Source organism: Bombus huntii, chromosome 8 (genome assembly GCF_024542735.1).
Source record: "Bombus huntii isolate Logan2020A chromosome 8, iyBomHunt1.1, whole genome shotgun sequence".
Classification (NCBI taxonomy): Eukaryota; Metazoa; Arthropoda; class Insecta; order Hymenoptera; family Apidae; genus Bombus; species Bombus huntii.
In genome coordinates, this window is record NC_066245.1 from 3,126,583 (window position 1) to 3,150,165 (window position 23,583).

General features: G+C 42.9%; 1 protein-coding gene and 2 long non-coding RNA genes across 4 annotated transcripts in view; 2 read left to right on the forward strand and 1 right to left on the reverse strand.

The window, feature by feature from the left end:
• Window positions 1–7,635, forward strand: part of LOC126868274 (uncharacterized) — a 180,192-nt gene extending 172,557 nt beyond the window's left edge. Inside the window, exon 4 of the long non-coding RNA XR_007690568.1 lies at window positions 5,728–7,635. This is a non-coding gene — a long non-coding RNA (uncharacterized LOC126868274). The remainder of the gene's footprint in view (window positions 1–5,727) is intronic.
• Window positions 1–9,804, reverse strand: part of LOC126868263 (LHFPL tetraspan subfamily member 6 protein-like) — a 37,067-nt gene extending 27,263 nt beyond the window's left edge. For both annotated transcript variants that reach the window (XR_007690561.1, XM_050623549.1), the window contains exon 1: window positions 7,646–9,804. Coding sequence is in view for 1 of the 2 variants with exons in the window: in XM_050623549.1 (XP_050479506.1) it covers window positions 7,646–7,735 (90 nt within the window). In the remaining variant the exon portion in view is untranslated. The remainder of the gene's footprint in view (window positions 1–7,645) is intronic.
• Window positions 9,805–18,601: 8,797 nt separating this feature from the next.
• Window positions 18,602–23,312, forward strand: LOC126868275 (uncharacterized). The gene is made up of 3 exons (XR_007690569.1): window positions 18,602–20,392; window positions 20,473–20,840; window positions 20,916–23,312. It is a non-coding gene; the product is annotated as an uncharacterized LOC126868275 (long non-coding RNA).
• Window positions 23,313–23,583: the final 271 nt, after the last annotated feature.

Below are 23,583 nucleotides of genomic sequence, written 5' to 3' on the forward strand. Positions count from 1 at the left end.
GAGATCGTTACTCTTACACTTATACCCTCTTACTCTTTACACGAGATTCGCCATGGTTTTGTATTAGAACTCGATTCACGAGCGAAATCGTTGACCCGGTGCCAAGTAGTTTCTTCGGCGAGAGATTAAGTTTTGCAGCGGTGTCCTGCGCGTCGTATCTTGGACGTTTTTCTTGCCTCGCGAAGCATCGTAAAACCGCGCGCCGTTTCGCTTCGCAGTGAAACAAGCGGCTAAAAGTCGGACAGCATTTCCTGGGATATTATTCTTGGTCGAAGCAATGGGAAATTCGATTGTTCGCCGTGAAGCGGCTCTTCGAACCGACTTCTCCCTTCGACCTTACGCCCTTCGTTCAATGTCCACAACGATACAGAGAAAGCTTCTAGAGATCCTCGCACCAAAGATAATTCGCGCCATCGAAAACGACCGACGTGTACGAATTGTCTCGTCAGATCGTGTTTTCTGCAGCTACAGAAAAACGCAAAAAGCGGAGCGAAGCGCCAGATCCGTCTTCTAATCGCACGCGCTTCGCCACGCTTCGTCTAGCGAGATTTCTGCTGAAACGAACAGATCCGACTGCTTCTTCGACTGCGTGCGAAGACGCGAGCGCAGCAAAGCAAATGTAAATTCACTTATGCATTTATTCATCTCGCTACTCGAGTATTTTCTAAGCCATTTAGAGCCTCCTTCTGCGTTTCGCTGCTCAAGGAGGATATATACGTTTCGAAGGGACACTCGTGCACGGCATGTTGACGTCAAAATTATTCATCGACTGCTTTTTCCGGCCGTTCCTCGTGTCGGCTTAACAACGAGTCGCTTCGAGAAGAACGTCTCGGACCTAGCGCAGCTCCGCTAATTTCACGAACAATTTGCTCCAATTTCGCCCTGTACTTTCCATTCATTCATACACCGAATGGGTACACTGGAACGTCGATTAAAACTGGCTTCGAGATAAATCCAGAGCTACAGTTAATCACGCAACGTTAGCTGAAACTTGTAACTCGTTGCTGTCTGGTGTACATTCTGCGTGCAGGAGAAGTCGCGTCTTTTGTTTCTCGTGTTCGACGAGGGCGATTTTAGAATCCAAAATTGCCTTTTAGTTCGAGACACAGTTCGGTCGCCTTGAAAGATTTTTACAGGAAATGAATTTTGAAAATCTTAGCTCACCGTAGAAGAACCAAAGATATAAATGCTAGAAAAAAGGACGTTTTAATACCTTCGATATTTCTACACGTATATGTGGTAAAACAAGCAACGTATTTAAAATTACGAGGAGGATGGACAAGCACATGCTTGGCTTGGAAATCAAAGAGGAAAACAATGTTGATAACACGCAGTTGATTGGCAATATATTGAACTTTAAAGTTATTCCTTTGTAAAATATGGAAATACCGACGTATTTAACCTTAAAAAGCGAACAATTTTGTTAACGCGAAACTGTTCAACGTAATGGATTTTGAAATTTCCCCTATAAAACATGGAAAATGCGACTTATCCGGTTCTTTGTCCGTACTCTGTCGTACGTTCAAAAACTATCGCCAACGCTTCAGGAACTAACCAGGTGACTCAAAAGAGGATTGTATCGCGTATGGCATCTACGTCGGACGATCAAAGATCCGGATAACCGAGATCGGTGGAAACCGCGGATAATCGAACTTCGGTTGATCGAAGCCACGAACTGTACTTGGACACTTTCAGCCGAAAGGAACGCCGTAACGTTAATCTGTTGTAAGAACCGGCAAGAGAAATACGAGGTGGATACGATCGTTTCCGATGAAGTCTGTGTATCAGAGAAGAAAGAGAGGGAAAGGGTGCGGTTCACGCGGCAAGTTTGTACGGCAGCTCGGAAAATGCTTTATTACTTCACTTATTGCACGGTTCACAAAGCAATCTTTCTCGTAATTTTGTTCCGAAGCATCGGCGAGGCAAGTTGTACGCGTCTCGACTGTTTCTTCGCTGGGGCGAAAGAATTGCACGGGATATCCACGAACGGAATAATTGGCAGCAAAGAAGAAGGAGAAGATAGAAACTCGGCGAGAAATTCGAGAAACGGAGAGGGGAGACTCGCAGGAGCGTTAAAAGAGAAACGTCGACGCGAACGAGTTTTTCTGGAAAGTTCGACGAATCCGGGCCACAGGGAGCCTGCAAGAATATCCCTAGCTCCTTTCAAGAGCCAGTACTCGAGCCCAATTTGCGAAACAAGCGTCGTTCCTCCGTCCGTAGCCGAGTTAAGTGGAGTCGGTCTACGTCCCATTGGGACGCGATCGCGAGATCCCGGTGACGTCGCATGACCCTCTGACAAGGGGAGTTCGTTTGCAATCTAATTCAGTCGTCTTGAAAGGAGTCTGGCATTGGCCAGGTAACGCCCAACAATTCCTACGAGTTGCAAAGTTCCGGTACCTACAGTCAACCCGTGGCCTCGTCACCGACCCGAATCCCATTTCTCCCGTAACGAACCGTGCCTCGCGAGTTTTCATCCCTCTTTGGTCTTTGCGGGTTAGTTTGTCGGTTTTAGTACACTAACGCGTGACACAGTATCTCCGAGCAACATAGAAACTTTATGATTTAATCCATTTGACCCTGCAGAACATATATGTCCCAGCAAACATTTCTGATTTCTCTGTTTGCTTAATCCTTCCGAGTAGTTTTTATTATTTTTATGGCCAGCACACGCATCGACGCTTCAATCGATTACAGTAACTGCGCGTGGATGTTAATAAAATACGTGTAAATTAAGGAGAAACTAATGTCTTAAATCATCGAGTGACGGATGTGAATCGTTTCTTTAAAAATTGGCGATTTCGTCGACCTGTATATTTGGTGGTTTTTTATTTAAAAATGTTAGGACCATTTTTGCCTGACCTGTGTCTTAGACACTGACGCAGAACGACTTATCTCACTTTTGCAGATGCCAATATCTTCAGTTAATGAATATTTCATACGTAGAGTAGTCTCCTTAAAATCAATGACGCGTATGTTCGTGTAACTGTAACGTTTGCGTAATGTTTTACTTTTACCAGCATAACCGAACGTATAACCAACGAAATAGATTCTGGGTAGAAATTTGTTTCGTCCGTTACATGCTATCGCGATAAATGTTGCACGATTCATTAGACAAGATGTAATAAAATTACACGACACGGAGCGCTCGCATCAAACATTCCATCCACGCTGCATTTACATTTCTTTCGACCGAATAAATTCCATCGTTCGAGTAGGAATCTGGTGCACTTGTTGAACTCGTTTGTTGTCAACCCATCCACACGGTTCGTTACATCTCGTAATCACGTTGCCCGGGAACAGCATTTTCCTCCCACGCGTAACGTCGCCGCTAAACAATTTCGTGCAAAATCTGTAATTCGCCAATTTCGGAGCTCATCGGTATGCTAATGCACCGCTGGCACACGTATCCCCCGGCTTTTGGCTTTCGGTCCAGCCAAGACTCTCAATTGAAAATACTTGCTTGAGAATTCAGCATCGACTGCAGCAACCATCTTCCCTCGTCCAGATTAATCTTCCAAAGGAAGAGATCGGTTTTATTCGCAAATTTTCATCGAGCAAATTTACGTGTTCCGTTTACTATGCATCTCAAGGCTGCAGGAGTATTACCGCTACGAACTATGTACGAGGAATAACGTTAAACGAAAGCAAATTGCCGCTGTTTTTCGCTAGACAATTTGACAGACACGTGGAAGGCTGCCGGTGAGAGACGAAAGCTCGCGCGTGTCGAATAAAGAAAGCAACGAACAGAAAACTGTCAAACTTCGAATAAATAAAAATGACTTGGAAAAGTGGACTTGTCGCGTTTATCTCTAGCGAGTTTTATTCGCTAAGCGTTTCACGGTAAGAATTATTATTATCTAACACCGATGAATGCGGTTTTGACGAAGCTTTCTCGCCAGAGAATCGTCCGACTCGTGTCAGTTCGTCGAAATTTATATCGACTGGCATATAATTGCATCGCACTTCGTTATACCGGCAGAATCAACAGCTAATGAAGAGAATTAGCGAACCGTTTACCGTAGAAGGGACGGGCCGAGGTTAACGAGGTTCGACGGGAAGTCTTGAATTTCGCGTTTCCAAGTTTCGTCGTTTCGTTTGGCGCGCCCGAGTCGGAAAGCGGAAAGTTGCTCGCTATTTAACAGCGACGTAATATCGAGAAAGTTTCGGTCGCGTTACACGTGTAATCCCCGCCTCCATCCGTATCCGCGTTTATCGTATTTGTTCAAAAGGGCAAATAACGTAATAATTTAATCGCTATCGCAACTTTGCCAAAGCGATCGTTGCCAACACGCTGTATTTGCCTGGTACGTTCGATTTATCCAACTGTTTTTCAACATCATACGATGGACAAACACTCGGAACGCGCGCGTAAATCGGATCAAACGCGTGTCTCCAAATAAACGTAAACGCGATTAAACGAATATTCAAAGAATAAGATCGTTTAATTACATTGATCCTAAACGTTCGATGTACCCGGCTACTATTTGCACCACACGAAGCCCAGTCGGTCGCGACGAACAATCGAAAACTGTTCGCGTCGAAAACTGTCACAACTTTTTAGTAGACCATCTGATGGACAAGTCGAGGACCGTTAATGCGCGACGAAAGCTCGCGTGTCTAACTCGAGAACACCACAGAGCAGCGAAGAGAAAAGTTGCGAACCTACTACGGTTTCTTTGGATCTTTGTTTTCCGAGCAACGTCTTCGCATCCCCGGAGACATTAATATGGCTTGTCGCTAGCGATAGAGTTCCCAAGCAAGTTGGACGGGTAGTTCGACGTGTCGCGTGCTGCAGGTTTCGCAGCTCGAAATTGTCAAAGCTACGCGGCAATTTAATGCCCCCACGATCGACAGAATGATTTTCGTTTCCTAACTTCCACCGGTTACGTCTTCTGAGCCGTTCGGCGTACTTTCTCGTACGTGAAAACACGCGACTAATCCTTCTCTGATGTATTTGTGATTGTTCGGCTTACCGATCAGGTTTCGAGGTATTCGTAGAGCGACGATATCGCGCGAAAGCAAGACACGAGACTCGAAAGCTACGTCCCTCGCGCGTGTCTGAGATTCGCTCATTTCTTGGCTATTCGTATCTTTTACGTTATCAACCGATTCACAAGCAGACTTTCTTCGGTAAAATGATTGGAATTAAAAAAACAACACGCGAAAATTAAAAATGCGAAAAGTCATTTCCGCAGCGGCTCGTAACGAGGATTACGCGTTGAGATTTCAACGTTAAAGGTGAATATCTTCACCACGGTAAGACTAGGCTTGTCAAACATTGAATGGCGTAAAGATAACACAGCAAACAACGTATCGTGAAAATAGTAAACAAACTGTGAGAAAGTCAACCTACGCTACGAGTACTTCAACGGTACGTTGCAGTGTTCGCGAGAAGAAAGCGCAACGTACTATCGAAAACAGGATGAAGAGAAGCCGAAGAACCACAAATATGTCATCCAACGTCCGGCATCGTGGAACATTAAAATCTAACGTTCTCTTTCTCTGTTCGTTGAGACGCGTTCGTTGAGACGCGTTCGTCGTTGAACAAAAACGACGTTGTACGCTTTCGTGACTATGTAGCAAAGCTAACGGTCCGATGAAAGCTCGATAGTATCAAAGAACATCGGCAAACGTCGACGTCTTTTTAACGACTTCTTTCACCAGAGACAGAAAGCTCGTATCCTCCGCCCAGGTGCTTTAAATAGGCGTTCTTCTTCTTTTTTCCAGGCGGCGTTCTTCGCACACCGCCTGCTACCAACCGACAGAGAGAAAAAACGAGCAAGACGACAGGATGCGGCGGACGTCCTTCCTGCAACTGTTTTCGACGATCAACCGTGAGGAACGATAACAATAATAAATATAAACGCGATGTTTACAAGTAGGTACATATTTATTTACCGTCACCCGTTAGAGTCTCGGTGATGGAATTCGACGAGGGTTTTATTCTAAGTCGTCTACGTGTACGATGTTTAACAAGTACTTATTCGTCAAGAGTTGTCACCTTCCGGATCATGGAATTCGATGTAACGCTGGAGAAATTTCTATCAAGATTTATTCTATGTCGATAACGAGGCAGAGTGTCGCGGTTCTTACTATAAAATATCGGGGCAAGTGATTCATTCGCGTCTCCAATAAATAGTTACAATCGCGTTGCGTCGTATCACGACGAACCGACACCTAACGAAACCGTGGGTCGTCGAAAACCCAAGTTTATCAACATCGGATTATAGAGATGCGTGTGAAAACGAAGCTGGTTGCTCGATAACTGGCGACGCAACGTTATGAATCGGAATTACGCTCGTTTCACTTTGCGCTCGGCGGGACAATCTACCGGGCCGGTATTTATTAATTCAACGACGATGTTTAATTTACGAAACCCGTTGTCAGCGATACGAATCGATCGATGTCGAACGCAACTGATATCTCGCCGACTCGATAACCTATCAGAGACAAAATCATAACCGATCCTCTGGTCGTTCTTTCGCTCGACGCTGCAATTACGTGTTTATTTGCTTCGGACGATCGCGACGACGTTCAATCGACGATCGCGTAAATCTCGCAACGGCTGAGAAAGAAGAATTTGGAACGTTGACTTGCAGCATTGACGGACACTGTTCGGCTCTTAGCTGGTGAGTTACGAGGCGACGAAACGATTCCGTGGACTCGGTTCGTTCCGAGAGGCGATAAATTTGCGAAAATGATCGATCCGTCATCGCGTTACGAGTCGTTGGCCACCTCGTAGCCGGTCTGTCGCCGTAGCGAGCAGTAAGACGCGAATCGCGAGGGAATGGAACCGCGAGAAGCCTATTTGGAATATTAATTTGTAAAAATATCCGCGATCCAACCGTCGCAGAGCTGGAAGAAAGGAGATTATCGTCGACTCTTTTCAGTGCTACGACACGGAACAAAGAGCTAAAAGTGGATCTTTCTGTAAGCGTAAGTCCGAACAAACGTATAGATTTGCTGTCGTTGTGAGACGCTTACGTTATAATACATGGAACGAGCATACGCGTAAACGATCTTCAACTAGCGCATTTGCATCAGACGTACTTACGCGTCTGACGCTTATAGGAAATTCTACATTAACGGCTCTGCGAATTTATAACTGCGACGAAAAAGACATTCGTCCTTTGTAGGATCGTAAAAACGAGCAAACGTCCAAAGCATACATCGCGACATCTCGTAAATAAAATGAACAGCTATGTGCATTAGGTAAGAAATAAACGACTGTTCGTTTCTAATTAATCAGAGGCATGCTTTCTTTCGTTTCTACGATTATTTATCATCTGTCCATCGACAATTTGTTATTCTCTTCTCGATAAAAGTCTCATCGTTACGACTTTAAACTCAACTGTCAGACAAACCGCGTTACGTATGGAACGACTCGACATATTTCACGAGATTTTACGAAACTAATTTCAAACTTGAACTAACTTCAGTTCGTAAATTGACATGAACAAACATTTCGCAAGTTATAACGTTGTAATTCTTTGCGTTGACACGCGTTCGTCTATCACGCGAACTATATGAACAGAGAACTATATGAATCTCGTTAAGCGAGATTGGCGATTGAAACACAGTTAGGTTTTTCCTCGCGACTCGTGGAAAACTCTCAAAGACGGAGGTGGAAAAGGCGTCGACTCACCTGAATCCAGTAAGGCAGGTAAAATCCGGAGCAGGCGAGAATCGATGCCACGGTGGACAGAGTCGCCCACAACACGCACAGCACTGTCATCTCATCAGTTTAAAAGCGTCTCTCCTCTGTCTTCGCCGCTGGTTCCTCGCTGTCTCTCTCCGTCTCTCGGCCGCTCTCTTCTCCTCTATCCTACTCGCGCATCGCCAACGAAACTGCTATTCGAAACGTGGCAGCCGTCGCGATCCGGGAGAGGATTCCGCTTCACACACCGACGTCTTCGAAGCTCGTTCTTTCTCGACACTCGCGAAATCCACTTGTCACGGTTGTTCGAAACCTCGCCAGTTCTTCCAGCTGCGCTCTTTCCTGGCGTACACTGGCAACGGAATTGTCGAGCCTGATCGCAGAAAGGCTGGGCGAAGATCTTCCCGATGCCGCGCGAACTCACTTTTTACACTGAGAGACGCGAACGCGGAGAAACGTCGCGTTTGGAAGGCGGTCGCGCGTCGAGTACGCCGCCAGAGATGAGAATAGATCGGTTAATAGGTCGGTCGTTCCACGGAAAGACCTGAACAGAGACTCACGGTCAAGGTTCGCGGTGGCCGTGTTTGCTCGCGTTCGCGTGCCCTGGACACAGTCTCGCCTCTCTTCCCAGCTTCTAACGACGATCCATCTGTTCGGCTACTGTCTCTCACCACCTACGATACACTGTTGATCGATTTGTCGTCGAATCGGTGGAAAGTAAAAACGATTAAAGCACAGGTTCGTCGGGAGGCGGCATGATCGCGAGCGTCAGCACGTTACAAGGGAACAGTTTCTCTCGGCAGTACGAGAGCGGTTTTGTTAATTATAGCCGGAGCGAGGCGCGGCGAAGCGCATGCAGCCACGCCGTGCGTTCGTCGGCTCTCGAGAGAAATTCATCGCGTCGTTAGGTCGCGCGCGCGCGCGCGAGATCCGCCTTCGGGTATCAGGATGAAAGAAGAACGGGACGTGACGAGAGAAAAATAGGAAAAAGAGGATCGACGGAGAGGTAAAAAGGGAGTAACGTTTCTTGCGGACACTTTGGTCGATGCAATCGTTTAATTATAAACACGCGACAGGCTCTTGGTGTTTTTTTTTTCCTCCACGTTGGAGAAATTATCGAGGGAAGCCGACACGAAACAGAGAGAAAGAGAGACAGGAAAGAGGCGGATAGCGAGGGACGACTGGCCAACCGAGTGGAGGTGCTCGGCGCCGCTTCGTGACTGCGACTGAGCCTCGACTCGCTTCAGCCGAGCTCCGCTTTCCACCGCTTCTGTCGGTCTGTCGCGGTGCGCGCCGCCTCGCCGAGTGCCAAGGCGCGCGCTCCGCTCTCCCACTCGTCCACCCTCTGCCCCCATGCCGACTGGCGAACATGTGTGCGCGTGCTGTGACCGCAGCGGCTCCTCCGACCCCCGCCAAACCCTACCGATACCCGTTCTTCGCCGTACTTTCGTCTTCCTTTCGGCTTTCGCCTTTCCTTAACACTTTCCAAAGTAGAAAAAAAAAAAAAAAAAAAGAAGAAATTTGTAATTAAGGTGGCCAACTAGTTCCATCTAGCCTTCTGCTTCTGGCTACCTGTTGATGGCTTTCTTGCATTATCACCGCGACAAACTTTTCGTTTGTTATCCATCGGTTCATTTGCACCAGCCTGAAATCCCGTGAGACCACCGGCGGATTTTGTTCGTTCGACTTCCTCAGGGCAGTGTCGCTCGGTGCTTGCGAACGTCGATCTTCGCTCTAATTACGTTGTTAGGAAAGTTTAATTTATTTGTGAGGTTGGAGGGTTCAGTTTCTCGCGATCCATACGTCGTAGGTCTAAATTCGTACGAGTAAAGTCAGGGAGAGCGTGTGGTTCGAAACAGGGGGAGAATGAAAAATAAGGAAATTGAGTCGGAGATTTCATTTCTGAGAAAAAGTTAGCCAGTGTGTTTAAGTTTAATTGCGAACTTGACGAAAGAAAAGGATCGATAGCGAGTTATTCTCGTCCGCGTTTCTTTTTAGAAAAGAACTATTTATAATCAATGATGTGTACGCGTTATTTTGTTCTATTCTTCTGTGGAAACGAATCAAGCAATTTTTACGTCGTTCCAAAGGCTGTGATCATCTTGTCAGAAAATTTCAATTTGTGTACTTGACTTTCTCTCATATTCTTTGCACGATGTTTAGTAACCGATGTTTCGATATCGATGGTGCAGATAATATTCCAATAATCTTCAATGTCGTAAACTCGAATGAAATTGCAATAATTTCTGGCCTGTTACGAAAGAAATCTGCAAGTTAATTTATTGGGTACCGAAGGACGATTCTTTTATGAAATACTCGCGATATTCGCTCCGCTTGTCGTCAAATTATTCAATTGCAAACGATATTTTCCGTAACAGAATATTTCTATAATACTTTCAGAACGTAACGCCGAGATGAACGAACTTATTACACGACGCAGTGGATTCGAAAGCAAGTCCAAAACGTATAATAAAATCTTGCAGTTTAAAACTTCATTTTGAAGAAACTAGAGGTTAAATATGTTTAATCGAGAATTAGGTCGGTGATACACGTATACATGACGAACTTTGAAAGTGGATTTTCTGAAAAAACGGGACTCGAAAGGAGAAAATGTTATATTACGTTTCACGACTTATTTTCACGTGTGAAGTTCACAGGAAGATGACAAAAGCGCGTCTTTGTTGAATCTTTTATTTTAATCGTACTTTATGACTAAAAGGGAATATTTAAACACAAAGAATATAAAACTGCTAAAAGTAGCAAAGACATAGCCAACCAAGCTTAACCCGACATTTTAATATTTTTTAATACTTTCGTGTTACGAGAAGCAACGTTATGTTTTTCACGTTTCGCAGAATTTTTCCCCAAAATCGAATAAACGGACATGGGATTAATTAACAACGTGCTGAATTTTAAATATATTTTCTTGTAAAAAGGAAACACGAAATGCGAGTTATCATGTTTTTCCTTTATATATTCGTACATAATAACGTATCGATTGTCCGTTATTCAATGGAGAATTAATCAAATCCACGGCCATATATTCCATCACTGTACAAATTTTTAGACTGCGTTTCCTTAAAAAACGAGAAACCTTCGATGTAGTTTCGTTATACTTTATTTTCGACTTGCATCGAACCGTAGAATCTCGCCGATTTTACTCGCACGATAAATTTAGATGAATTTACAACGGTGTATGGTCAAAAGGCTAGCAACGGCTATTAACAAAATTCGGTGAAACAACTCGTTAACGTTGATTCGCAGTCGTTCGTTCGCTACATAATTTGCAATCGTTCATGCGAGAGGGGTGCAGAGTGCAGCGGTGTAATCTAAACAGCCACTCGGAGCGTACTTTCGGCACATTCGTTGCACCAGGTTGGATGAAAAAGCCGAAATTGTGGCGAATAATTAGCGTCAACGTTACAGTTGCTAATGACTGTATTGTTTAACGATGGTGGGATGCGCTACGTTAAACGCGACACGTCACGCCCTCGCTATTTCCGACCAGGCGAATGTCACGCATCGTTCAGATTCAGAAATAATACGGTTAACTGAATTTCCCGCGTCTGTGCGTGATGTGCTAAAAATGTAATAGATGCGTTTACGGCTGAAACATTGACGAACTAACTTCTTTACTGGGAAAAACGTGCAAATTTTATCAGCGATACAGGAAATAAGTTACAAGTGGCAGAATAATTTATCCCAGTTTTTAGTATTCGGTTGTCCGTAAAGTGTCTTTCTTTCACAAACGTGTTTTTTACAACAGTGCAACAAACGTGAAACCAAGTCTGTGAAAAGTCGCGGTATTTATCTCAACAGAACAAAATGGATCGTACACGTAATTCGACGAAATAATATAAAACAAAGAACGTTGCGCGTTTATTATTTCTTCATAAAACGAAAGACTCTTTTCGGGCAACCTAATACTATTGCGGTATAGAGCTGTGATCGTAAGATAAATATCAACTTAACTGTGGTTCAAGAAGATTTTTTTTTTTTATTTAGTTGTTTACATTCATAATTTGTCCGATTTGGACATTTGGTAGAATTTTTCAAGAAGAAACTATAACGTGTAAACGTTAAGCTGAAACATACGAAACGGTAGCGTCGTTCTTTTCCGGATGAATTTTTAACTGCGCGTAGTTTGTTGGAAAGGTATATTTGATAAAATACGTTTCGCGCGGTGTATGTAATTTTACAATTATCAAACAACTTTGTTGTTCCAGACTCGTAACGATTATTTCGTTTTAATTCGTGTAGATTTTAGAATTAAAAAATTCTTGGAGCTAAGTTAGTACAGTCGTGTTTCATTTGCAGACTCTTTTGAAATAGCTTGCGCATTGAGAAATTACCTAAGGCGACAGAGAATATGTTAATCTCCTGCAAACGTTAAATATTCGCAACAATTTTCACGACACTTCTCCGATATTCGTCAATAGACTAATTGTCGGTGACGATCAGTAACGAAATGTCGATACCTTCGTCATGAATCTCCTTAAAAATGTAGACGCGACGAATGCAATGTACAGCTTCATTCCTCTTCAGTGTAATTGATAATCGAGTGACAGGATTTTAACAGTTGGCAACGTCCCGTAAAATCAAACCTTCCGAGAAATATTTCATACGTATAAACCGATTAATTCGGCACGTTTCTATCGGTTTGTCCGAATCTGTTGTCAAGCTGTTAAGACTTAAATTGCACAAAGGTGACAAAATTAAATTACACAAAAGAGACGCATTTGCTTTGACAATTCACAACAACAATTTCGTAACAGAAGTTCGGTTAAAAAGCTGAAATACGTTAACGCGAGTCTAAAATACGTTAAGTTTCCACAAACGTCTCGATCCCATATAGCATTCGTATTTGTATTTGTTGGCTGTATACGTATAACGTCTGAACTTCTAAACTGTTTGCGTAGAAGTAAAGGGCACGAGGATGGAACAAATGGAGCAGCATCTTATTTTCCTACTATCCCCTGGCAATATCCTTGTTCCCAACACTCGGAGACTACGATAATATTTATCAACAAGCAGACGTGCATTTTTCTCTCCCGCTGTGTTCGCCTCGAGTCATCTGGAAGGCACGTGCGCCAAAAACTTTCTTTTTAACGACAAAGACCGAACGCGTTGGTTTCACGATCAGAAATCGGCTTCCAACAAACGCTCCGTCGTCCTCTGTCGGAGTTAAAAATTTCGTACGATGTCGACCTGCTTGCTGCACGCGCAACGTGTCCTTGAAGATGTGTAAAATGAAGCGGTGGCCCAACGGAGAAGTATATTCGTCGAGCATACAGGGAAGATGAAATTGAATTTTCTCGGTGTACGTCGTCGGTGCGATGCAGCGAGACGACACACGCTCCACTAGACCGGGTCATGTGAAACGTTGCGACGTGGCTCGAGGAATTGAGAGCAATTCGGAGCAATCACGCTATACGCCGGAATGAATAAGAAATAAGTAAATAAACAGGGCAAACGCAAACAGTCTCGTATTCGCGAGATGGAGAATCGCGTAACTAGCATCGTGAATGAACATTTTTTATAAACAAATACTTCATCTCTGTGTAACGTGACACGTGAAACGTTTTACCTAACATTCGTAAACGTTTTTGTGAACAAACATCTCTTCTGTTCTATCGTGTAAAAAGTAAAGTGGCGTTCTTTCTACGCTCGTTGAAATTCGCCAAAATTCATTTACGGTTCGCATTGGTAAATATTATCGCTCGCGTAAAGTGTTACGAATTTTGCGCAAACTTCTTTGTTCCGCGACGAAATTCCACGCGACTAGCGACCAAAGGCAAAGTAACGAGGAAAATATTCCGTGCAATTCGATCCGCTAGAATCGGAAAATCACAAGGCACGTGGACGATGGTTCGTGTAGACAAAACAGAAATACGAAGTGCCCCTACGCCCCTTGACGATGAACTGAAGTTTTCGTGGAACACCGATTCCTACCAGAGGCGCAACCTATTCTGCGAGTCCAAGTTGGTCGGCTGTGTATTTTTTTTCTTCTCTTTTACGCGGGATTTTCGAAACACAGGGGGTTCGAGTTCCACGCGCGGCCAACAGCGTCACAGCTTTTTCGCCTCGCGATTGGAGTGTCGAAATTCGGCGTGGAAACGGTGTCGACGTAATTGGTAGAGAACTGGCTGCTGTGCAGGTGCTGATGAAAAACCAAACAAGAAAGCGCGAAACGAAACGTTTTCAGAGAGCAAGTGAAAAAAGAGGAGGGGAAGAGAGTAGACGAAAGCAGAAAGAGAGAGAGAGAGAAAGAAAGAAAAAAGCGAAACGTTTAACGATACATGTGTGCGAGATACGTTAGCGATAATGGTCAACAAAGTTCGATAGTTGAGATCGATTAATCAGAGAATTTTTACAGTTTATACTTTTTGGTGACAAATTTCGATAAAAGGGAGAGAGAGAGAGAGACAAATTTCACGAGACTTGCGAGGGATTATTTACGAGCGACGCGGTAGCTGGCTGGTTCGCGGTGAGCTAAATGTTTCCGAAACAAAAGGAAACGTGAGTTACGATCCAACGAACGACGCATTATTTTCAGAGTCGCGGCACGCCACCGATGTTTCGACAAAGCGACTTGTCCGAAACAATATTTTGACGTTGTAACGCGCCAGCGAACAACGTGACCGATTGAAAAGCTGACAAGCTCCGAATTTTTTTCCGCCAAATCCGTAGACGTATATTTTCCGTTTCTCTCTCTCTCTCTCTCTCTCTCTCTCTCCTCCCTCGCACCGACCGCTCTCCGTTTTTTTCCTATTTTCCCTTTCTCTTTTTTCGACACCGTTGCCCGGTACATCTAACTCGCTGAAAGGGACATAGTCACCGTTATCGCCGTCCGGTGCACACTTTCCACGCAACGGTTTCCGCCTTTATACCGTATACTTCTCCATTACTGCAAATTAAATCTCGTTCCAGATGAAGCATCCGGCGGGTTTTGAGCTCGCTACCGCGGAAACTTTTACTCGGTGAACAGGAAATAATGCTTTCGCCGGCGAAATATCCCGAACTAATACGATACGATGTAAATTCTTTTTCTCCAGGAAAAAGACCTGCATAACCTATACTAGACGCTATACTAAACTATATGAATAATATTCCTAGGTTCTTTGTTTTGTTTTTCATTACGTACACAGCTGGTCCTCGAACAGCGCACGATTTTACTCACTATACGTATTCTATTCTATGTACGTATTATTATTAACGTATTATTACATAATACTCTGTTGGCAATTAGTTTCGTATTATTAATCAACTATTACGATTAATTATTGCATCAATTTTTTTTTTACGCAAAAAGAACGTTGTACGTTGTTCGATTAGCTACTCGATATTTTATTTTTTTAGGAAGAACATGCATTTAACATTGTATCTGGAAACAAACATCTGATACATGTTGTTTTATATCGATAGAGAAGGAAATGAACAAAATTCTCGATATTTCACCGTTACACGAACCATGAGAATTGAGGGTTTAAATTCGCATTGTTCAACAGCCAACAGCGTACGTGTACGGTGCATATCCAAAACGTATTATCCAGTAGAAGAACCGTGGTCCGTCGACGATACGTTATCGCGCTATGCAACGTAGAGAAAGTATGTACGTCATGATAGCGCTATCGCGTCGAAGCGATAACGTTACTCGAATCCAGTTCTCAGTGGGAAGTTTTCGCGCGGACGTGAAGATGGGATGAGGTGGACGCAGAAGAAGATCAAAGCTCGAAGGAGAGGGAAGAGAAGGCCGAGAAGAGATTAAAATTGAAAGAGGAGAAAAAGAGAAGCTGGATCAAAGCGTGGAAAAGCGTGGAACCGGCAGAACTCGACAAACGGGAAGGGAGCATAGGAAGAGGAAAGTTTGGAGACCGCGAGAGAAGGTCAGGAAGCGGACGTAGGCGGAAGAAAATAGGCCCGGGGGTGGTCCAGTGGGAGAACCGGATGAGAAGAGAGACGACGAAGAAGCGACGCGACGTTACGTTCCATTTCTTAGCACCGAATAAAACTTTCCATTCTGTCGGCTGGTTTACGAATGCGAGAACCGTGAGCGCTCTTTTCTCCTGCACCTTTTCCTCTCTTTTCCGAGCTGTCGTAGGCGAGGTTTGACCGCGACGCTGTACGAGCGTCGGGCTACTGGTCCAACCAAAGGAAACACTCTCGTTTCTCTCTGTAAATTCCATCGTGTTTTATTGTCTCTGGATACAGTGCAGGAGTGGCCACCGTTGGGTCAGAACCTCGTTTTTCGTAAGCGCATTTTTACGCGAACGCGACTCTACGTCCGATGCATAAATTAGTCCAGGGACATAAAGAAAGACACTAACTGTGACGCGGCGTGTATTATTATACTTCGACCCATCGGCGGTGGCGATTAACCTTGACAGACTGCGAGAGATCTTCTTACAAATGCGTTTAAACAGGCAGATGATAAGGTTTGAAAAAGATGAGTAAAGAACGTAGAAATTATCGACCAAATCGTAATATTACGCGTCTTTCGCGTTATTCGCGTTCGTCTAGTTTGTATCTAAAAATTCGCGTACGAGATAAAATACTAGCTTCTCTGTTCTTACGATTTCCTGTATTTCTGGGAAAGATACGTGCTTTCTACTTTTCGTAAAAAATAAAAATTGACGATAACATTTAAGATGCAAAATATATATAAAACATTGCATTTTACCTACGTTTTCTCTCTCTCTCTCTCTCTCTCTTTTCAAGCTACAGAATATCGAACTACGAGACAAAGATCTCATCCAACATATCCGGAGAAAATATAAAAATGGGAAATATAAAAATGGAAAATTTTTGAAATAGCCTGTTCTTGTTAACTCGTTGTGGAAAATTTGCAACGGTCGATACTCTCCTCGCTCGTCGGTGAGAAACGCGAGTGTACCTTTCCTCCCTTCGTTCCTTTTTCCTGTCCCGGCCGACTGAAATAGACTCCCGCAAAGTCGGCTGCTTTATCGCGTGCCAAGGTGCCGCCAGGAATCGCCATCTTCCGAAACAGATTACAGCCGGCGGATTTACTTTTACGACCGGTCGAATATCTAGGGTTGGCTCGCGACCGCTTTCTCCGCGGGAGGTGAACCGATAACGTTCTTCCATCGTTCGTTCGATAGCCGCGATTATCTCGACAAAGAAACACTTTATTGCACGCGATTCCTCGCCGTGAGCATCGAGGATAAGAATAACCATCTCGTATCCAACAGGCAATTGCAAATGGCAGAGTTACAGCGATTTCAAGACGTCGGATTGTAAAGACGTATTTTTTTTTTCTTCTAGAAAGGATGACTTGTTCGTAACGCGTTCGACAATTTCTTTCGCTCGATACAACAACGAGGTTATCGGATAAGTAGAAATTATATGTTGAGGTTATTAGATGTATGAACAGAGGAACGCGTGGATAAATTGTAAAGCAGAAAATATATTTTAATACAGAAGTGTAAGTACAAGTAGGAATATAATTTGAACTGGTCCAGATCCACACGCTAGCAGTGTTACCCTATAACCGAAAACCCCAAAGCCATCGTCGCCTGTCTACTGTCTATGGTCTGCCATCGTCGCCTGTCTACTGTCTATGGTCTGCCTTCGTCCCAGTCTATGGCTTCGGTGCTTGAGAAAACTAAAAAGACCAGATGTAGAGTTTTCTTAGAAGCGGTGCCCATTTCAACGTTATACAACCAAACTTATTTATTTACAACACGATGTACAGGAAATGCGATCGACGCCATTCCTTTCCTTACGTTTAATGTTCGTTTCATCGAAAATCGATACATCTTTGACAAATTTTAAGTAATATTTACTTATTTATAATACTTACGTACAAATTATACTTATCTATAATAAGTAATAACTTATTATAAATAATTAGCCATGTTACTGCGCCGCGCCAGAAAAATTACTGAAAATTCTCAACGCGAGAATTGATTGTAATTTTAATAAATATTAAAAAAAGAAAATCTTTGACATATTGGCATCTTGAAATCGCTATCATTTCCTCACTTTATCCAATTCAGATATACAAATTTAGAAACATATTTCCAACATATAATTAATAATTAACCAACGTGAAAAATACGACAGAAATGAAAAATCGATATTACTAATGTCATATACGATAACAATGCAATGAGAATACTTAAAGATCGAGTGACCACGATATCAGAACATCCATCGGAAGGATCCGGGTCACGAAAGTTGCCAGTACTAAAAGAAGAACCTGGTCGAGATAAGGGACGACTCGGTTTCGACTCCGACAAGGAGTTGGGCAGAGGATCGCGTCGACTCTGTTGGCCATCCATTATTCATAATTCGGAGGGTTGGAGAAAGGCGACGTCAACAAGTAGCGGTCGTTCCTCTTCCGGTTAAATGAGCCAGATCGAAGCTCGCGATCGGCAACATCTGCTCGACTGCCTGTAAACGTCGGTACTCGTTATCCTCGGGATGAAACGCGTCGACCTAGAATATCAGTTTTTCGATCGGTTGGCCGAACGAGTCGACCGGCCGCTACCCAGCCGAATAAAAAGAAATTTTATTGCTCGTAGGTCCAACTACCGGCCAGTCTGGCCATCGATGGACTCAACATCGACTGGTAATCGATTAGAAAGCACGGTTAATGCCTTTGAAATTCGTGTTTCGTCCATTCCATGGCGGGACTAGATGGTCTTATCGACTACTTTGGATTTCTTTTACGTGTTACTTTTCTCGCCAACTCGAGCGCGGCTCTCTGACCTGAGAAACGATCTCAGCTCACGTTTGCTCTTCGACTGTATCTATCGGGGTGTCTTGAAAAGGCTATGCCTCGAAACAGACAAAAGAATACGCCAGCTCTTTATCGATAAAGCGTTGAATGCAGTTGAAGGCAAACTTTCTTTTGATTAAAAGTTTCAGAACGTTAGGGACAGCGAATATATAAATATACTTGTTCGGAATTTTTACCGTGTTACGAACTCGGTACCTTCGAACGATAATTTAGAACTTGCACGTAGGACGCGATGCAGATTATTAGAAAAACGACCGGTCGGTGGAAATCTTGTATTCGCGTAAGATGGAAAAGTGCAGGTCAAGTAAGAATTGTACGAAAGGAAAACGATAGAAATAGAATGTACGATGATGTTGATCTACACGCGGAAGAAATTCGCGATGAATTAAATTAAAAGATGCGAGAAACTCGTCTAACGAAATAACAGATACAAGAGAAAATGTAAATGATCAGGTGGTGACGACAATATACGTGAAAGGTGGTTTTGCTTGCACGCGTTTTATGGCCAGCGTATAAATTGAAAAGCCGGCTTGGCGTATGTATATGCGAATTTTCTCTATGGAAATGCGTATTTCGTTGAAAAACGCGTTTCCTCTTTATTCCGTTGAATCGTTTTGTCCGTCGTAGGGCGAAAAATAGAAGCTCGACAGAGTGTCGCTTTCGGACATTCGTCGCATCCCGTTTGTGGTTAGACGTCGCATGGTCGGAAATGACAAGCTGGCAACGGTTTCCCCCGTGTTTCCGGATATTTGCGAAGCTTTTAGCTTTACCGTGACGAAACGATTCCGCCGAGCAAAAGCAAGGGGATACGAGGGCTAACTTTCAGCGGATGCGTTTTTGTAAACTGTGCAAACTGAAAGCGATCAAGAATCAAGAGTTCGATTGCGAGTAGATGGCAAACTATTCCAGTTACCTCTGTAATTCTTTCGGTGGATACGGACCAACCATGTGTTTATTTTTCAGGATTCCAGTATTTCATTTATTTTAAACTAGCTCGGTACCTTTATACTATTTTTTTATACCACTAGTAAATGGTAGTTTCGTCCTATCCCGGTTATAAATTTCCTTGCTCTATCGTGCATGGACAGTTAACAGAATTTTTTAATCGGTTATCTACGCTATACGATACCAAACGTTATTGCAAGAAAAGACGAACGTTCTATAGCGGCATATGCGTCTTAGGACGTTTCGATACGAAGATGCCTCACATAGTTGTTTTGCCACGGAGGATTAACACTGTACGACGCACATAATGTAATAAACAAACTCTGGATAAAGCAATTTCGCTGCTACGTGCAACCTACAACCGGAGAGACAATTTCAAACCTTTTGGTACCCCCCTCGACCAGTATCGATAGACGATCATGTCCTCCAGACACAGTCAGTCGCACGAATCAATATCAGTCAGTCAGTCAATCGAGCGAATAAGTATAACGAATCTGTTTAACGATTCAGCATAATAATTAGTGTAGTATCTTGGACAAAAGGCCTAAGAGATATCGAGTAAACTATAGACAATGTCGTGAGAGAATGGCAAAAATGGTCCATCAACGTGTCGTCGCTCCTTCAATTGAATAATTGCGTAGAAAAGGCCTGGCCACATATCTATACTGAATATCTATTACTGAATTTGGATATTTCTTCTTTAATTGTAGGTATCTTAAGATCGCGATGTATTGTTTCGTTGGTAACATTCCAAGGTGCATCTATCAAGGATCTTAGAGTTTTTGATTGGAATCGTTGAAGAATTTCTATGTTGGAATTATTCGCAGTTCCCCATAGTTGGATCCCATAGGTCCAAACAGGTTTTAATATGACTTTATATGGCATTATTTTACTCTGCACGCTTAAGTTGGAAGCTGGAAAGACGACGTTAAGTTGTCAAGGACAGGTGGAAAAATCATCGAATCTCAGACGTTCGACTCCCCAAGACAGAAAGACAGACCATCGCTTCCGATTCATAGAATCCAAATGTATGTCGATTAATCTATACGTCAGGTATCAGAGTCTGTTTTTCCCTTAATGTCGTCGACTTAACCCACATTTCCACTAGCTATTTCGGATCCTAAGCAGCGTGGCATTGTCGAGGCGAAGAATGGCCAGGAAAGTCTAGTTTTATTGCCGGTTTCTCGGGACCTCGAGACGGAACTAGCGGGCCGAACCGCTCCAGATAAGAAGGAGTTTATTAGAAGAGAGAAAACGGACTAAGGATACAGCCAGCTCTCGTCTGCCAACCGGTGCGCTCGGTGAACCAGCAAAAGACCCTTATCACGGGACGAAAAGCCGGTGAATAAATACAGTCTCACCGAGTTCCTGGCACCGTTGAACTTTCCGATTCTCCGGAGCATCGGGAGAAGCATCATCAGGAGGAAAAGCGGCTTTCTCGGAAGGAGAAGCAAGGAAAGAACGTTTAACTCGACTGTAACGTGCAGTTTCACCTTTTTCTTCTCCCTCGATGTTGGTCTTTTTTCTCTCAACTCGCAACCTTCCGTACAGGTTTTCAACTTCTGCGAACGACTGGCCCGATTCAACGATTTGGTAAATCGAACCTCTTTTTCACCTTTACCTTGGCTGGATTTCGATACCCGGCCGCGGTGTTGGTAACGCGAGCAAAAGGAACCAAGATACTATCGTTGCTGGCAATACAGGATGTCTGAGACAGTTGGTAGCAAAGTTGAGAAGCACGTAGTACTTGTTAAACTGAGTGAAAATGTCTTGGTAAACACGCGGACATGTAAATATTATTAGTTTTGCAATTACGAGATGTTAACGAAGTTTTGAACGATAAGATGCTCAGCAGTGACACACGCCTAACGACACACGAGACTTTGTTGCGTCAACTGTCTATAAGTTATCGACCGCTGTGTACACGACACCTGTAAACGTGAACGTATCACGCGAAGCAATTTGCAATTTCATTAGCGCTGCTGTTACGATTATATTGCCAAAGTTCAATTCGATTCGATAAATTCGCGAAAGCTGCAAGAAGATCTTCTGCGAGTATCCGGAAAGATCGGGACAAAACTTATACCACGCGTTAGTGAGGTCGAGTAAAGTAAAAAGAACGGTCGTACAAACTCGTGTCTGAAAATGCTCTATTGAAAAGTTATAAGCGTTCAAAGATTTCCGGTAGAGTTGTCCTTAAGACTCGTACAGAATCGCAGACAGATGCAAATGCACTCGATACTATGCATTTCTACGACAGCAGGAATATTCGAAAGAGTTCGACAATCGTTAGTTGGACGAATAGAAGCCTGGATTTTCGCAGAAGGAAGGAATTTCGAACGTTTATTACGATCGCCAAACCGATACAAGTTTTTCAACGATTTTACAACTTGTCGATACAACGTTTTCGGATGTAAGCTTGTGCGAACTTCCCTCTACCTACTTGACCTCGTTAACACGCAGTACAACTTTTGTCGCGACCTTTTCTGACACCCTGTATATTCGGCAATACAGCTAGCACAGTAACTTGTACATACATTTTCGGATCAGTTACAAATTTTGCAAATATCGTAAATAACGCGTTCATAGAAGCTTGACAAGCTTTTCGGTGTTTTTAATTTTCCAATTATAAGACGGACGAAGAAGCGTCTTCTAAATTGCTAGATACTTAAATAGTAGACAGTAAAGTGTATTGTTGTAGTATCGGCGGAAAACCCCGAGTAATTAACGCTAGAATTACCGATAGTTAACACGAAACTATTTCTACCAAAACCAGTGAAAATGACGGGTCTTTAAAAAATACGTAATAATAGAATATTGTTATATTTATTGATTTATTACTTTCTCACAGAAGCAATTCCATGTTATGTAGTACATTGTTGGTATTATTAATCCATCCGGGACTATATGATCCGTAAAAGAGGGTTGACACATTTATAAAATTGTAGAACCAGTCATTTTGACTGCTGTGATATTTCTAGTATTAGCATCTAGCGATCTAGCGATCGATCCGGAATTTGATATCGTCATATTGAATGATACGCGGTAAAAATGTTAAAAACGTGTGGAAAGTTGTACAAAACGAGGAAATTGGTTAATTGGGGTTCGATAAACAGATTCCAGGATCCTTTTACACTTTGACAAGCACCAGTCGTTTTGACTGGTATTGGTATAAGTAGCCTTGATACAAAATTACTTTGAGTTTGAATACATAAAAAACAAAATAAAATTCATTATATTGTAGTATCATGGACGAGGGGCCTGGAACGGTTGGGGTTAGGTTACGACAAAAGGGGTTGCTAAGTGATAAACGAATTAACAGCAGTATGAGTTGAGAAGCCAGATTGCGTTGTCGAGATAGTGTTGTTGGCGTTGTTGAGAGAGAGTTGAATCTGTGGTGACGAGACTTGTTAACTAATTATCTAGATGTTTTAATTATAATACGTTGTTGCGATTAGTTCATGTTAAATAACCATCGTTTTCTGTTTAATTAACATCTGTTTAATCCATTTATTATTAATAGACTAATTATAATAATTTACGATACTACAATATTATTCTTTTAGTTATCGTTGCGAAAGTCATTACATCATTGCGGAAAAAGATATAACATGAAGTAAGAATCTTAAAATAAAATTGTAAAACCAGTCAATTTGACTGGTCTCGGCTAAAAAATTCTACCAAATGTCCAAACTGGACAAATTGTGAATGTAAAGAATTAAATAAAAAGAAAAATTTGACTGGTGATAGTTCCAGTGTTAAGAAGGTTTATTTTAAGTAATATTTACTTATTTACAACACTTGCTTATAAATTATACTTATCTATAATAAGTATTAACTTATTATAAATATTTAGCCATGTCACTGCGCCACGCCAGAAAAAATTACTGAAAATTCTCAATGCGAGAATTGATTGTAAATAATAATAAATAAAAAAAAAAAAAAGAATGAAGGTTTATTTGACCATGGGACATGTACCTGCCAGGTATACAGCGTAGTATCGGGGAAATACCCTGGCTAATTAGGAACTTGATCATGGGCGGGCCAGGTATACCGGAGCCAGGGTATAAAAGGTAGCCGTGAGTGAGTTCGATGGCTTTAGTGTTGCCAGTGCCACCCTCTCAGAAACAGTAATAGGATAAGCTACACATCCTGCATACCACAGCCATCGAAACAATAAGCAAATAGTAACGGAATAGGCGCCTCTGAGATACGTCAG